This window comes from Vidua macroura, chromosome 1, assembly GCF_024509145.1.
Source record: "Vidua macroura isolate BioBank_ID:100142 chromosome 1, ASM2450914v1, whole genome shotgun sequence".
Lineage (NCBI taxonomy): Eukaryota > Metazoa > Chordata > Aves > Passeriformes > Viduidae > Vidua > Vidua macroura.
In genome coordinates, this window is record NC_071571.1 from 1393436 (window position 1) to 1408435 (window position 15000).

A 15000-nucleotide genomic window follows, 5' to 3' on the forward strand; every position below is an offset into this window, starting at 1 on the left:
AAGGTGGACAGGGCTTGGGGCAACCTGGGATAGTGGAAGGTGTCCCTGCCCATGGCATGAGATGGGCTTTAAGGTCCTTTCCAACCCAACTCATTCTGGGATGATTCCGTGACAACAATCCCATGACAACAATTCCATGACAACGATCCCATGACAACAATTCCATGACAACGATTCTGTGACAATGATCCCATGACAACAATCCCATGACAACGATTCCATGACAACGATTCCGTGACAACAATTCCATGACAACGATTCTGTGACAATGATCCCATGACAATGATTCCATGACAACGATTCCATGACAAAGATTCCATGCTACGTTTGCTACACCCCAGCTCCAATCTGCTCTCTCCGCCCCACGATCCCACGTTGGATCCGAACCAGGATGGGCACAAGCCCTGTCATTCCTGCAGGATTTGTGGGCGAATCCTGAACAAATGAATCCTCCCCCTCCAAGGTTTCTGTTTCCCGTGGCCGCTGGGGCTGTGTTTGCACAGGAAAATCCCACAGGGGAGGAAATGTTATCCCAGAGGGACTCAGACCTTTGGGTGGGGATAAACTCCCTGGGAAATGCCCTCGGCCCCTGGTGATGGAGGAAAGGGAAGAGGAGCCTGCTCTGGATCCAAAGGCTCTGGCTAAGCTCCACCAGGATCATTCCATTTGTCCTTCCAGGGAAAATCCCACCCTGAAACTGGGGCTTCTTCTCTCTTTCCAGACATGCCAGCTCTCCTTCTTCCTCACTAAAATCCAGGAGGGGTGACCCTGGATCTCCAGATAATCCTGATCCACACACTCAATTCAAGAGTTTGGGACCAGCTCAGGAATGATGGGAACGCACTGTGACAAACAGATCCTGCTGGGCCTTAGTGGCAGTTTTCCCTCTGTTTTGGTGTCAGCATTATCCCAATTTTTACATGGATGTTGCTCATGCACAGAAACATCCAGGAAAGAAAAATCTGTTTATGATTTGCAATTCAAAGGATTAAAAAAAAAAAAAAAAAAAAAAAATTCTTGCCCCTGCACAACCCTAGTGCCTGTAATTTTTATTTTAATCCTAAATAATCCAGCGTTGAATTCATTTCAGTGAGAGCTGCGTTTTAGGAGGGGGGGATATGTTTGTTTATAAATAAATTTACGGCTTTTGTTGATTCCTTGAATTTCTGAGGGATTGTCAAGTGTTCTCAATCTTGAGCAATAAACACAAGCAAAGAGTGAGTCACTGGTTGGGGTTTTTTGGTATTTTTGCTTTGTTCGGGGTTTTTTGGTATTTTTGCTTTGTTCCAGCAGTGAAATGATAACTTAGAAATGTTTGAGCCAGAAAATCAGGAGGGGTAGAAGAAGAGAGCAGGAAAATGGATTAAGTTTTGAAAAGCTGATATTTTGATAACTCTTATTTGGTGGGAAAAGGCTATGATGAGGTTTGACTTCTTTTGGTGAGGCTAGACAAGAAAAGAACATCACAAATAAATATCAAAGATTTCTGTTCAGGACAAGAGGGAACGGCCTCAGGCTGTGCCAGGGGAGGTTCAGCCCGGACACCAGGAGGAATTTCTCCATGGAAAAGGTGCTCAGGCCTTGGAAGGAGCTGCCCAGGGAGGCTTGGAGTGCCCATCCCTGGAGGTGTCCAAGGAATTCCTGGATGTGGCACTCGGAGCTGTGGTGGGCATCGGGCACAGCTCAGACTTGATGACCTTGGAGGGCTTTTCCAGCCTCAGGGATTCTGGGATTCTGTGACCTGCAATAGATCCAGCTCCTGTCAGAACCTCACAGCCACCACATCCCCCAGCAGGTCGGAATCCAAACCTCGGACATGTCAAAGGGAGGAGATTTTTCCCTGGATTCCACTGGACTTTGGTCAGGCCCTAATCTGAGAGGTTGATAAAGATGTGGGACACAAAGTCAGGGTCCACCTGCCCTTCCTGACTCCCTTCAGAGCCTGGGGAAATGAATCATTAATTAGCCCTCAGAAGAACAGCTGGCTGCTGCTGGTGGAGTCTTTCTCTTCATTAGGGTTTGGATTAATTGTCCAGAGAAACTGTGGATACTCCATCCCTGGATGTGTCCAAGGCCAGGCTGGATGGGGCTTGGAGCAACCTGGGACAGTGGGAGGTGTCCCTGCCCATGGCAGGGGCTGGAACGAGGTGACCTTTAAGGTCTCCTCCAACACAAACTATCCCAGAATTCCATGTCCCTGTGGACCAGGACATCCAGAGGGCAGAGCAAGGAACAATCCTGAGTTTTAAGAAAGGATGCAAGCCGCTTTCCAGGAGCACCCACAAAAAGGGAGGGCTGAGTTCTCCACCCCGGGAGCTGATTTTAGCCACAATCACCCCTCTGGGACGTGCAAATTCTGTGCCCTTGGTGGTCCCCTGTCCACCTGCCCCTCTGGAAGAGCAGGAACGCCGCACATTCCGATAACCGCATCCAACCCGAAAATTGTACCGGCTCCTGCCTTGCTCCCAGGACTCGGGGGAAGGAGAGGACAATCCCTGCCTGCATCCATGGAGCTGCTCACCCTCCCCGCCCCAGAGGAACATTTTGCCACGGAGCGAGCATTCCCAGGGGATGAGGAACGTGGGGCTGGTCGTACCCAACACGTGACCGGCGGATCGCGGGGCCTTTCCCAACGCTGTGTGTGTCACCAGGCAGATCCACAGGCAGAGAACAAACCAAACCCGAGCCACCGACCCCCCAGGGGTGGCTTGTCCCCTCCCGGGACGATGGCACTGCACCCTCCCTGCACGCCTCCTGCTTTCCTGGGGGACGCTCCCGTCCTCCTTGGCCACCCCCGCTCTCCGACGGATCCAAGGACCGGAGATTCCCAGGAATCTCCGGTGTCCAGCAGGTCTGGAGAGCTCTGTTATCACCAGGAGAACGTGGATCACGGAATTCATGGATGGCATCACCCACTGGCCACGTTGGTGGCTCGCTGCCCTTTTTTTTTTTTTTTTTTTGTTTTTTTTTTCCCCAAATAACTTAAATCTCTCATTCCACAGAACAGAGGAGCTGCATGGAAACCCCTCAGGATCCGCTGCATGGCCTGACGGTCTTTTCCCACTAAATGCTCTCCAGGAACCTTTTTCTCATCCTTTGGCTGATTTTTTTTTTTTTGTCCTCCTCCTGGCTCTACATCACTGTCTCTCTCTCCTCTTCCACAAGGACCGTGGGTCTGTCTCCGTCGTAAAGCCCGGAGCCATTCAGGTATTCCTCATCTTTGTTGTACTGCTCCGGGCCGGAGGAAGGCATGGAATTCTCTGAGATGGAGCCATTTTTCACGTAACCTGGCAAATTCCGGTGGCCGTTGAGGGTCCCTGGGATAAGTCTCGTGTTGAGGTGCAGGGCAAGCGCCCCTCTGGTGGCTACATTTGTGATGCTGGTGTGGGAAACCATTGGTCCATAACTGTAGGTTGTGCTCCCACTCCGGGCTTTCCTTTTAAAGTCAAGTGCTAAAGTCCACCTGCTCCATGACTTCTTTATCTCTGCTTGGACCTGAGAGGGGGAAAAAAAAAAAAAAAAAGGAGGGGGAAAAAAAAAAACCCATGAGTGGGAGAAGGAAAATGCCGGAAAAATGTGGTGTCCGTAGACGGAATGGGTGGGGAATTTGGAATTTCATGGTCTTTATGGGTCCCTTCCGAATCAGGAGATTCTGTGATTCCATGAAATTGGAAAGAACGATAAATTCACATTCAATCTGCCCTTTTTGAATGGAATATTGGACACTGGGAAGCTTGAATGGCCGAAAACCTCTGGCTGGAAAGGTGAGGTAGCTCTGCCCAAGGGTTAAGGGATGGAGAGCAGCAGAGCCAGGATGGAATTGTCTCAATGTCCCATAAAAATCAAGTGTCAGTGGGAAAGCCACCTTGGGAGGCACCTGAATCCTGAGAAATTTCCCTAGGATGGCAATTTTAGACCGGGTCTAACTAGATTGCTACATTTAGGATGAGATCAGTTCCCCTTAGATTTTATCCTTGTTTTAACTGCAGAACATAAACAGTGATTTTTAATTTAGTTTAATTTTTTTAGTTTAGTTTAATTTCTCCTTAAAATCCATAAGTTTAGGTTATAATTTCCCCTTAAAAAATCCATACATTTAGGTCATAAATTCCCTTTAAAATCCATAAATTTCATTTTATGCCAGTCTGTGGAAGTTCTTCCCTGGGGTGCAGCCACTGACCATCCTTTGCTAATTTCTTAATTAGCAGCAACAGAGGGAATTAATGGAAATGAGAAAATTAAAGTATATTATTCTGGAAATAGATAAAAAAAAAATCAAAAGAGCACGGAAAAATCCGGATTTTTTTGTTAATCAGTGACTCTATCAATCTGTTTTTCTTCCTAATTTGAAATTAAGCAGCACTAAGCAGCACTTGAGCTAGGAAATTAAAAATTCCACTCTTTTTTTCTGCATTAGCTGCTTCTAGTAGCTCATTTATCGGTGCCATGTTGACCTGGGGGTTTTCCACCAGAAAAAAAAAAAAAATGGGGATTTGAATTTTTTATGGGGATTGATAGACCTTGGACTGCAAAATAAAGTTGTTTGTTGTAGAAAAATGAGGATGTGCTGATGTGCATCCACCTGGGTGTGGAATTAACCCAAGAAGGGAGGGAATGAAGGCGTTCACGACTCACCTCTCCATTGCAAAAACAGTATATGATGGCAACAAAAAATCCCTGGAAGGAGGAAGAAATGACAAATTAATGGGAATTTAGGGAAATTCGGGTCTCTTTTCTGCCCAGCACCCCCAAGGCTTCTCTGAGACTGGGGACATTCAAAACCTGCCGCGGAAAATGTGTGGTGAGAAATGTGGGATTGCTCAGTGGGGCAGGGGAGGGGAACAGAGAAAATTCCCTGTGGATGGAGCTCCTGGTGGACAAGGAGCCAGCAGAGGGGACAAGAGGCCAACGGGATCCTGGGGTGCATCGGGAAGAATTGGGAAGAACATTTTTTTTGCTGGACACATTTCCCATTTCCTTGCTGCAATTTGCAAGTAGAAAACAGAACTGCGGCGAAAATATTTTCAAATCCCCTCATGAATTAATTCTAGTGTACCCCAAACCCAGCCCTGCTTCCAAAGGCAGCCTTGCACCCACATTTCCCTCCTCTCCCCGTTGAAATTCCCGGTGTTTTCCCGGAGTTCCAATACCTGGAAAGAGTTGAACAGCATTTCATAGTGCATTTGAACTTGCCAAAGAATCCCTGACACGTCTGTGTATGGCATAGCCATGAAAACAATATAGTGAACGCCAAACAGAGGCATAAGGACGAGGGTAGATTTCAGCAGCTTCTGCAGGGGGAAAATGGGAAAAAAAGGGGGGGAAAAAGGGGGGAAAAAGGGGGGAAAAAAGGGGGGGAAAGGGGGGAAAGGGGGGGGAAAAAGGGGGGGGAAAAAGGGGGGGGGGGGAAAAGGGGGAAAAGGGGGGGGGAAGGGGGGGGAGAAAGGGGGGGGAAAGGGGGAAAAAGGGGGGGGAAAGGGGGGAAAAAGGGGGGAAAAGGGGGGGAGAAAGGGGGGGAAAGGGGGAAAAAGGGGGGAAAAAGGGGGGAAAAAGGGGGGGAAAAAGGGGGGAAAAGGGGGGAAAAAGGGGGGGAAAGGGGGGGAAAAAGGGAGGAAAAGTGGGGGGACAAAGGGGGGGGAAAAGGGGGGAAAAAGGGGGGAAAAAGGGGGGGAAAGGGGGAAAAAGGGAGGAAAAGTGGGGGGACAAAGGGGGGGAAAAGGGGGGAAAAGGGGGGGAAAAAGGGGGGAAAAAGGAATTAATGCATGGATAAACCTCCCTGGCATCACCAGCCCAGCCAGGTTTGTCGCTGGGCACAAGCTGCTGGTGGTTTTCTCCTTGTCCCCTTGGGTATGGGATGCTTACACGGGTGCTGTGGAATTCCACCTGGAATTCCAAGCTGTCGGTTCACGCTCCAGCACGTGCCAGTCCAAACCCTCAACTTGTCCCTGTGTGATGCTGGAGGTGACAACACTGAGGTGGCTTTTCCAGCCTCAGACCAAGTCCAGGCTCGGGTCAGGATCATGGGGGGGAAGGTGGAAAGGAAGGAAAGGAATTTGCGCTGCAATTCCAGCCCTCGGGCTCCAGCTAAAATCCACCAAATCCCCTTATCCCTAAAGGATGGTTCTCCATCTTCCCGTGGTCCTACACGACCTGCAGTGGCTGCCACTGCTTGAGCAGGAGGGTGGAGAATTGACTTCCAGAGGTCTTCTCCAGCCTCAACCACTCCGTTGAGGCAAGGCAGGAAAATCCACCCTGGATCAGAGGCTCCTGTGCAACGAGCAGATCTGGAGGAGAGGGAAGTGAGTTAGGAGTGGAATCACTCCAGATATCCAGGGGAAGAGGACAGAGCAGAGGTGAACACTCCCAGGAGGTGCTTTGGGCTTCAGCATCCCTTGGGAAAGCTCCTTTTTTTCAGGAAGCAGCTCCACCTCAGCACAGGATCGGTGCTGGGGACTCCACGGAGGCACCACAACCCGGAGTACTTGGCCGGGCTGGCTCCGGAGGGAATCAGCTTTGCCTGAAGTGACATTAAGTGAGGGCTTAGACCTCGTGCCAAGAGTTCCAGCAAGTCCCCGAGTGCAGCAGGGACCGGGAAGGGCAGGAATGACTCCCAGAAAGCCCCGGCACCGCCTCTGTCCAGCGCCTGCAAACCACCGAGGGAATTTAACACTTTAAAAGGAGCAGGCCGCATCCAAACCATAATTAATGGCAAAGCTTCAGCCAGGGAGAAGTAAATAAATGGATAAATCAGAGCCCTGACAGGGCAGCGAGGAGAACTGGGAGGTGTTTTCCTGCCAAATCCCCCTCCTGCCTCAAATGTGTGTTTGGAGAGGGAGGTGGGAGCAATGAGCTCATGGTTTACATCCCAAACCATTCTGCTCTCTCCCCTTTCCCAAGTGTCCTGTTGGGCAGTCCAGGAGATCCCGAGAAGCCTCGGGAGCTCTCAAGCAGCCGTGGTGTCCCAGCAATCTGATTTTTCCATCCAGTTTTTGACCATGCTACAAACAACCTGAATTATCAAGGGAGACGAGCTGGCAGAACAAAGGAAAACCAAACAAAAAACGAAACGAAATTGGAATCTTTTTTTTTCGGTTCAGCCAAGGCACTGAAACACCCGCTCAAGGGCAGGTTTAAACAATAGGCCAAGCTTAACAAAGCACAGGAGGAAAATAAAAACAAGCAAATAAACTGATACAAGTTTTAACATTTTTTATTTTTGCACTTTGGGTCCAAAAACTGGCTAAAGAGCTGGAATTCCTCCCTGAACTCCAGTAGGTTGGATTTGAAAGGTTTAGGAGAGTTTTAAATTGCTCTGCTTCGTTCTGCATTACCACACTTGGAAGACAACAAACTTTTCAAGTTATTTTAGGTGGCACCAGTGTCACCCTCCACAGCCAGGGGGGTGAACAAGGACTTTGCCCCATGCCAGAGAGGGGACAGGACAGGTGACACTCACCTGTACTGTTGTCTCGAGTCGCACCTCCCTGCATTCGTCTCTCGGAGCTTGGTTGCGAGGACTCTGATAATATTGATAAAGAGAATAAAATTTACCTGCAAGGAAAGAAAACAAACGACAAAGAAATGAGAACTGTTAAAAAAAAAAAAAAAAAAAGATGAAAACGGTGGAGTTGTTCAGTTGGTGTTTTCCCCAGGGACTGGGCGGGGGGGGGAAGTTCCTCCTGTGGAAAGGATGAGCGTTCCAGGGATGATCCCGGGGGTTTTTAACCTTCAGCGGGAATACGGAATGGCTCACAAGGTGCGGACATCTCACATGGAAACATCTGAGCCAGCCCAGCCCAGCAGGCACCTGGAGAAGGCCAAAATGGGGTTTTATTTGTCTTTACAGCCCAGCTGGGATTAAGGTCCACTCGGCATACCAGGAGCACTCGTAGGATGTCTTCCCACATTTCCACGTGCAAAAGGAAAGAGGAACAAGCCCAAGGCACCATGGTGAAGATACAGAGTGGACCTAACTGGAGAAGACAGCTCAAGAATGCAGAAGGGCAATGGAACTGTTGGATTTCTCCCATGTTCCCACTTCCTCTGGGAAGTGTTTAGGACGGAGCAGACAAGGACAGTCAGGGAATATCATCTACTGCCTTTCAGGGAGACACATTTGTGAACCCAGCTTGTGGCCAGGTGCTCATGATAATTCCAGTGGTGCCTGAGCACCTTGGAACAGGCCGTCCCAGGAAGAAATGGAATCCCCGTCCCAGGAAGGGGTGGAATCCCGTGTGGATGTGGCACCTGGGGACAAGGGTTAGTGGTGACCGTGGTGGTGCTGAGGGAATGGTTGGACTTGATCTGGGAGAACATTTCCAACCTTCACGACTCCTACAGGAACACGCTGAGGAAAACTTAACGGCAACGCCTCATGGGGAGGAGAGGTGGCACTGGGGAGATTCCCATCTTCGTAGAGCTCTTCAGAGCTTGGCTTCCCTGGATCCCACCAGCTGCTGGCCCAGCCAAACCCATCCACGGGGTTATGGAGAGGGTGCAGGCAGGCCCATCCTGCAACTGCACTGAGCAGATCCATGTTGTTGGGTAATGCCTACGGATTCCTCTGGAGCCTTCAGCGTTTCAAAACACTGAATTGCCACACCACACGCCGGCTCGGAGTTTTAGGGAGGGACCATTGTGAACCTCAAGCCGGACGGTCCAGGAGACCTCCTTGGATTCGTTTTGGATGGAGCCAGAGCAGATCCGTGTCCTGGCATTTCCATGGGAGAGATTTCTCCGCCGCAACCATTGGAGAGTTGTTCCCATGGTCAGTTATCCTCCCCTGGGAAAACCAGGAATTCCCTGAGCTGCTGAGCCAGCAGGGGCTGGTTTGCCATGGCTTTGTCTCCTGTGGTTGGATTCCTCCTCCTTTGAGGAGGCGCAAGCTTGTTTGGAACTGCTTTCCATAAAAAAAAAAAAGCAGGGAAGGTCGTGCCATATCCTTTCCGTCACTGGGATAGGCGTGAAAATTCTCTCCCATATCCATTTCCCTGTTTTCATGAGGTTTGTGGGGATTTTACACCCCTGCAACTCCATTCCCTGAGTTCCTGAAATTTCCTGACTGGCACAGGAATGATAAGGGAGGAATGGATAGACCGACAGGCAGGGAAGGACAGAGCCCGGGGGCATTTAATTCCTTGGAAACCATCTGAAAGGGAAACACCAAGCAGGATTTATGTCTCTATAGGAGCTTTAGAGGCTCCAAAGTGGGATCTTGTTTTGCATTTGTCGGCAAAATTAAAGATGCCCAGCCTTATCACATCCAGGAGGGAAACTCCTCTGATCTCCCCAAACGTGCTAAATTTGAAAAGAAATCCAGACAAAGGAATCACATCCAAATTAGCAGAAAGTGGAGAGATTTTAAACCCCTCAGCCTCCAAAATCCCATCCAGAAAATGCAGGACTTCGTCCAGCAACGTGGGGATGGCAGAAGCAGCCAAGTGAACAATACGAACCCACAGAAATTAAACAGACACAACCAACTGAATATTTTTGCATAATAAACAGCTGCATTTGCAAATTGCCAGGGCACAGGCACAGCTTCCTGGAGAAACCTTATTTTTCCAAGGATTAGCCTCAATTGGGCTCTTTGTCCTCTGCTAATTGGCCTGTAAATGAAATGCGATGGGGTCGCTGGAATTAATTTAATTGAACCATCCGAACTTTCTTCTCCAGCCTCTGCTGTTCCATTTCCAAAGATGTGGTCTCGGTGATGCGTTTCTTCCAAGGAATTGCTGGAGCCAGGTGGAGAATTTCCACCAAAAGCATGAAATCCAGCCCCGCCCCCAAACCCCAAAAATCTCACCTAACGGCACAGATGAGCACATCCACCTCAGAAAATTTCCTGCTCTTTGTGCGCCTGGTGTTCTTCTCACCCACACTGAGCATCTTCCAGGGCCTCCTGATTTGGGAGGCAGGAGGAAGAGCCTGATTCCAAACCCTCTGGACTGTGGAGAGATTCCCACTGGCTCCACTCATGGATGAGTGGAAAGGGAAATGGGATTCGGGGGAGTGCATGAGCTCTTTTACATGGATTCCATCAGGAGACTGAGCAGTGGAAAACCCCAAATAAGAAGAGGGGGGAAGAGGGTAATTAATGACTTCATTAATTAGGACATAACTGAATTCACCTGGTGCAGATAATTAACTCTTATAACGCCCTCTCTAGCTTTTTTTCCAGAGCTCCTCCTGTGTCGGGATAATATCACTTGGATCCTTCCTTCCTGCTCTGGCTCCTGGGTGGGGGTTGGAATAATCCACCCTCAGTGATTAAAGATCCAATCAAAGCTGGGATGGTTTAATTTCCCTTCCTACCTCAGGCTTCCCAAGCTTTTGGCAGTTCAGGAATAATGGGATGACCCTGAAACACGCCTGGGAAAAGCTTTGGTCCAGCTACAGACACCAAATTCCTTCTCTTCCGACTGGAGATACCTGGTAAGAATGTGCCATGGCCCCTGAGAGTTTCCAAGATCTTCTGGGTTGGAAATACTGCCTTGGGTGATGGTTTCATTGGTGATTTTAGGGTCTTAGCCCTGAAAATGTGGGATTTTTCTCTCCTTGAGGTCACTCACAAACCCTTCTGCCATATTCAGCTGCCAAAATTCCAGGCAGGACCCCTCAAAGTGGAGATGTAGGGACAATTATAAGGCAGGATTTTTGATAGCAGGGTGATTAGGAGCAGGAAATCCTGGATCAGCTCTTCCCAAGGACCCAAAGGCCTCCCAGCCCCTCACTCATTCCCATACTCACCACGATAGCTGCCAGGATGGGCACCTGAATAATCCACTTTAAATTGCCAGCACTCAAGTCCCAACACCTGAGGAGAGATGGACATCCTGTCAGGAAAGCATTGGAAAAGCAATCGGCTCAAGAGTTCTGCTGGAAAAATCCCCCTGGAAGGACGAATTCCTCCAAAGCCTGGTGGAAGAACCTTGCTCCAACCCTGCCTGCCCTCAGTGGGACTTTGGAATATCCCTTTTCCTGCTGTAAAGCCACTGAAAAATGAGAATATTCCTATGGTTGGCATGGTTCTGCTCTTTCCAGCTCTTTCCACACCCATCCAGACTCGTCCCTTCCAGGCAAGAATGGATCCTTTTCCACTTCTTCACTTCCTCACCAGAAAAAAAATCCCTACGTTAAGAGTAATCCAGGTTTTATGAACACAGGAGAGGTTGAACTGATGTGGGATCACAGAATCCTGAAATGGGTTGGGTTGGAAAGGACCTTAAAGATGATTTAATTCCAAATCCCTGCCACGGGAGAGAGGTTGCTCCAAGCCTCCTCCAACCTGGCCTTGGACGTTTCCAAGGATGAGGCAGCCACAGCTTCTCTGGGTGACCTGTGCCAGGGCTTCCCCACCCTCACAGGGAAGAATTTTTCCCAATATCCCATCCATCCCTGCCCTCTGGCAGTGGGAAGCTGTTCCCTGTGTCCTGTCCCTCCATTTCCTGATGAATAATCCCTTCAGTTTCCCTGTAGGCCTCTTCAATCCTGAATATATCCCTGCTCATTGCAGGGGGTTGGATTAGATGACCTTTAGAGGCCTTTTCCAACCCAACCATTCCATGATTCCCCCTTGGAATAAACCTGCACGACTTCCCATGGGAACAGGTGGTGATGGGGACAATGCTGGGGTTGCACACTTGCTTCCCGCGTTTCCTTCAACCCTGCCCTTGCAGCCAAAATCCCCCAAATCCTTTATCTCCATCCACCTTCAGTCCTTATCCCAGTGAGGACTGGGAGGGCCGGTTGGTGACGTGGATGTTGGGATGTTGGGATGTTGGGGTGTTGGGATGTTGGGATCCAACCCTCCGTCTGCCAAGAAGGGACAGGCTCTATTTGCTCCCAGGAGTCTCCAGGAGCCATTGGAAAAGCTGACTCAGTGTTAATTATCCTGCTGGAATTCTCTCCAGCTCTGGAGACAGGAATGCCACAGGCTTTTCCTTGTCTGATCCTGGTAACCCCCACATGGCAGCCGCAGTTTTCCCAGGCCAGCTCCTCAGGGAAGGCGAGGCCGGAAAGCCACCGGTGCTCCCTGGAACCTCTGTGAGGATGAGCTGGTGTCACGGACGTGTCACCCTTCTGCTGAGCCACCCGCCCAAGCCTGGAGCTGAAATCCCCTTTGGAAAGCAGCGTCTTCCCATGCAAAGCCGTTTGGGAATGCCTGGGGACCCTCAGGTGGAGGATCCTGGGAACATGGAAGCGCTTGTGTGGTCAAGCCTGCGAGTTTTGGGGGAAAGGCCAGGTTGGACAGGGCTTGGAGCAACCTGGGATAGTGGAAGGGGGTGGAATGGGATGAGCTTTAAAGTCCCTTTCGACCCAAACCATCATAAAATCCATGGAGGAGTTACAGTTCTACCACTCCGCCATGACCAAACCTCTCTGACCGTGCTGCAGCTGCTGTGTCCCAAATTCATCCCTGCCCATTCAGGATTTTAAGGATCTCTGTCTTGTCCCTGCCCAGCTGTGACACAGTCCCTTTATCCCCAGGGATAACAACCGCAGGTATTCCCATTTATTGGATCCTGCAAAATGAAAGGAAAAACTATCCTTCCCTTTCATCCACCGCCCTCCTCCAAAAGTGAATGACGCCAGAGTAGAATTCCAGCTTTGCCTGGTTCTTTCTCCTTTTGGATTCACCCATAAATCCCACAAGACTTTGCACATAAGAGGGAGAGAAGGAAACCCAGTGGGACTTACTCTGTGTCGGCCAGAGTGGCTCTGACGCTGGCCCACACTGTGACAAACACAGCAGGGAGTCCTGCAAAAGAACACAGGCGACACGAGGTCAGTGGGGACCGAGAGCTCCGGCACCGAAATTCCAGGTGGAGTGGGTTAGGGAAAGGTGGAAGGAGCAGCTTTTAGTTATTCAGGCATGACTGAGACTTGGAAAGGCTGAGCTTTCACATCCGAGAGCCGAACTGGTTCAGTTTGGGGTGCCCACAACAAAGATATTGAGGGGCTGGAGCGTGTGCAGGGAAGGAAAAGGAGTTGGGAAAGGTCTGGAAAACTCCTGAGGGAGCTGGGAAGGGGCTGAGCCTGGAGAAAAGGGGGATCAGGGGGGACCTTGTGGCTCTGCACAGCTCCTGACAGGAGGGGACAGCCGGGGGGGTCGGGCTCTGCTCCAGGGAACAGGGACAGGAGGAGAGGGAACAGCCTCAGGCTGGGCCAGGGCAGGTCAGGGTGGATTTTGGGAAAATTCTTTCCCAAAAGGAGCTGTTACACATTGGGACTGCCCAGGGCAGGGACGGGGGGGGGGGGGGTCCCCCATTCCTGGAGGGATTTAAATCCCTGTGGATGTGGGACATGATCAGGGGTGGCCTTGGCAGTGCTGGGAATGGTTGGACTCCAAGGCCTGAGAGTGCTGGAACCTGAGAGACTGGAACCAGCTTTGGCCAACTCATCCCATGGGAAGCAGAGAACTCTGCTCTGGAGCCAGGCTGGGAGAGCTGGGAATGTTCCCCTGGAGAGGAGAAGCTCCAGGGAGAGCTCAGAGCCCCTTGCAGGGCCTGAAGGGGCTCCAGGAGAGCTGGAGAGGGACTGGGGACAAGGCCTGGAGGGACAGGACACAGGGAATGGCTCCCACTGCCAGAGGGCAGGGATGGATGGGAGTTTGGGAATTGGGAATTCCTGGCTGGGCTGGAATTCCCAGAGCAGCTGTGGCTGCCCCTGGATCCCTGGAAGTGTCCCAGGCCAGGTTGGGCACTGGGGCTTGGTGAAGGTGTCCCTGCCCATGGTAGAAGGTGGAATGGGATGATCCTCAAGACCCGTTTCAACTGAAACTATTCCATGATTCCAGTGTTTTTTTTTGCAGCACACCTTCTCTAAGATATTTCCTCCCTTCCTTCACATCAAGGAAAGGTAGAGCAGGAGTCAGGCTCCGACAGTTTCTCCCTGAAAATCCCTGGATGGATTGGAAGCTCTGTTAAATTTGAGGGAACTGCTGCACAAAGCAGAGAAATGCTAAAATTTAAGATTATGCTTCCAAAATATCCAGCCAAAGGTTCATTCCCAAAGGAACCATCCTGATTTCAGCACAGCTACCCCAGGCCATCATCTTTTCCCTATGAAACGTGGAAAAAAAAAAAATCCCCAATATCCAAATGCAACCTTGTATTTATTTTTTTTTTTTAGGGTCCAGTTATTTGTACAACTGAGTCCCCTACTGGCTTCCCTTAAAAAGCAGGATCCAATCCACAGTAGCTTCCACAAATTTGGGAAGAATGACCCCTTTCAGGTGGAAAAAAAAAATTATTAAAAAATAAATAAAGGCGACATTTATCAGCGGGGACTGTGAAGAGGCTGTTCCCAGTCTAAGCTCACTGGGGCTCGGGGATAAGCCCAGGCTTAACTTTCAGCATGCACTTAAGTCTCATTAGGGTGCTTAAAGGTTTTCCTGACCACGGGGTGTGGAGCAGGGACGGCTGTGTCCCAAACCCGGGGACAACGGGGCCCTTATCCAGGCTGGGAGCTGGGAATGCCGAGGTAATATAAGAAAGCATAAATAATTAAACACAGAGCCTCACTCAGGCCCAGCGCTCCTACAAAGCCACATTTATAAGGAATTCATCCCGCTCCACAATTCCCTGTGCTGCCGGCACTGGGAAGAAAATCCTTGACCTGTCGCACTGGGAGCTTGGAGCGAGGGAAGTGAGGGCTCGGGGAAGGTGACAGGCACCAGCTCTTTCCTCCTCCCTGCCATCCACCTATCCATGGAAAGCAGGGCAGGCTCTGGAAAATCATCCAAGGTTTAAATGGATTGAATTTTTTGGTGCTCTTTCAGTTTATGTCCACGGAGGAACTGCCATGTCGAAAGGCTGCCCATGAAATTCTGGATATTCCCACCACAGCGAAGCTCTAAGCCTGAAGGATGGATTTTTTTTTTGAGATTTGGATATATTTGACAGGAATTTGTTCCTCTCTTGCCTGTCCTGAGCTTCAGAAGAGACACAATTCCCATTCTTACTCATCCTGTAACATGGGACTTTGAGCTCGCAAGCA

At 50.1% G+C, this 15000-nt stretch overlaps 1 protein-coding gene across 1 annotated transcript in view; it reads right to left on the reverse strand.

The window, feature by feature from the left end:
• Positions 1 to 216: 216 nt before the first annotated feature.
• Positions 217 to 15000, reverse strand: part of PTH1R (parathyroid hormone 1 receptor) — a 91954-nt gene continuing 77170 nt past the window's right edge. The window contains 6 exon segments of the mRNA XM_053990911.1: positions 217 to 3495; positions 4636 to 4677; positions 5151 to 5288; positions 7453 to 7551; positions 10750 to 10816; positions 12700 to 12760. Of these exon segments, the coding sequence (XP_053846886.1) occupies positions 3133 to 3495; positions 4636 to 4677; positions 5151 to 5288; positions 7453 to 7551; positions 10750 to 10816; positions 12700 to 12760 (770 nt within the window). The 3' untranslated portion in view covers positions 217 to 3132.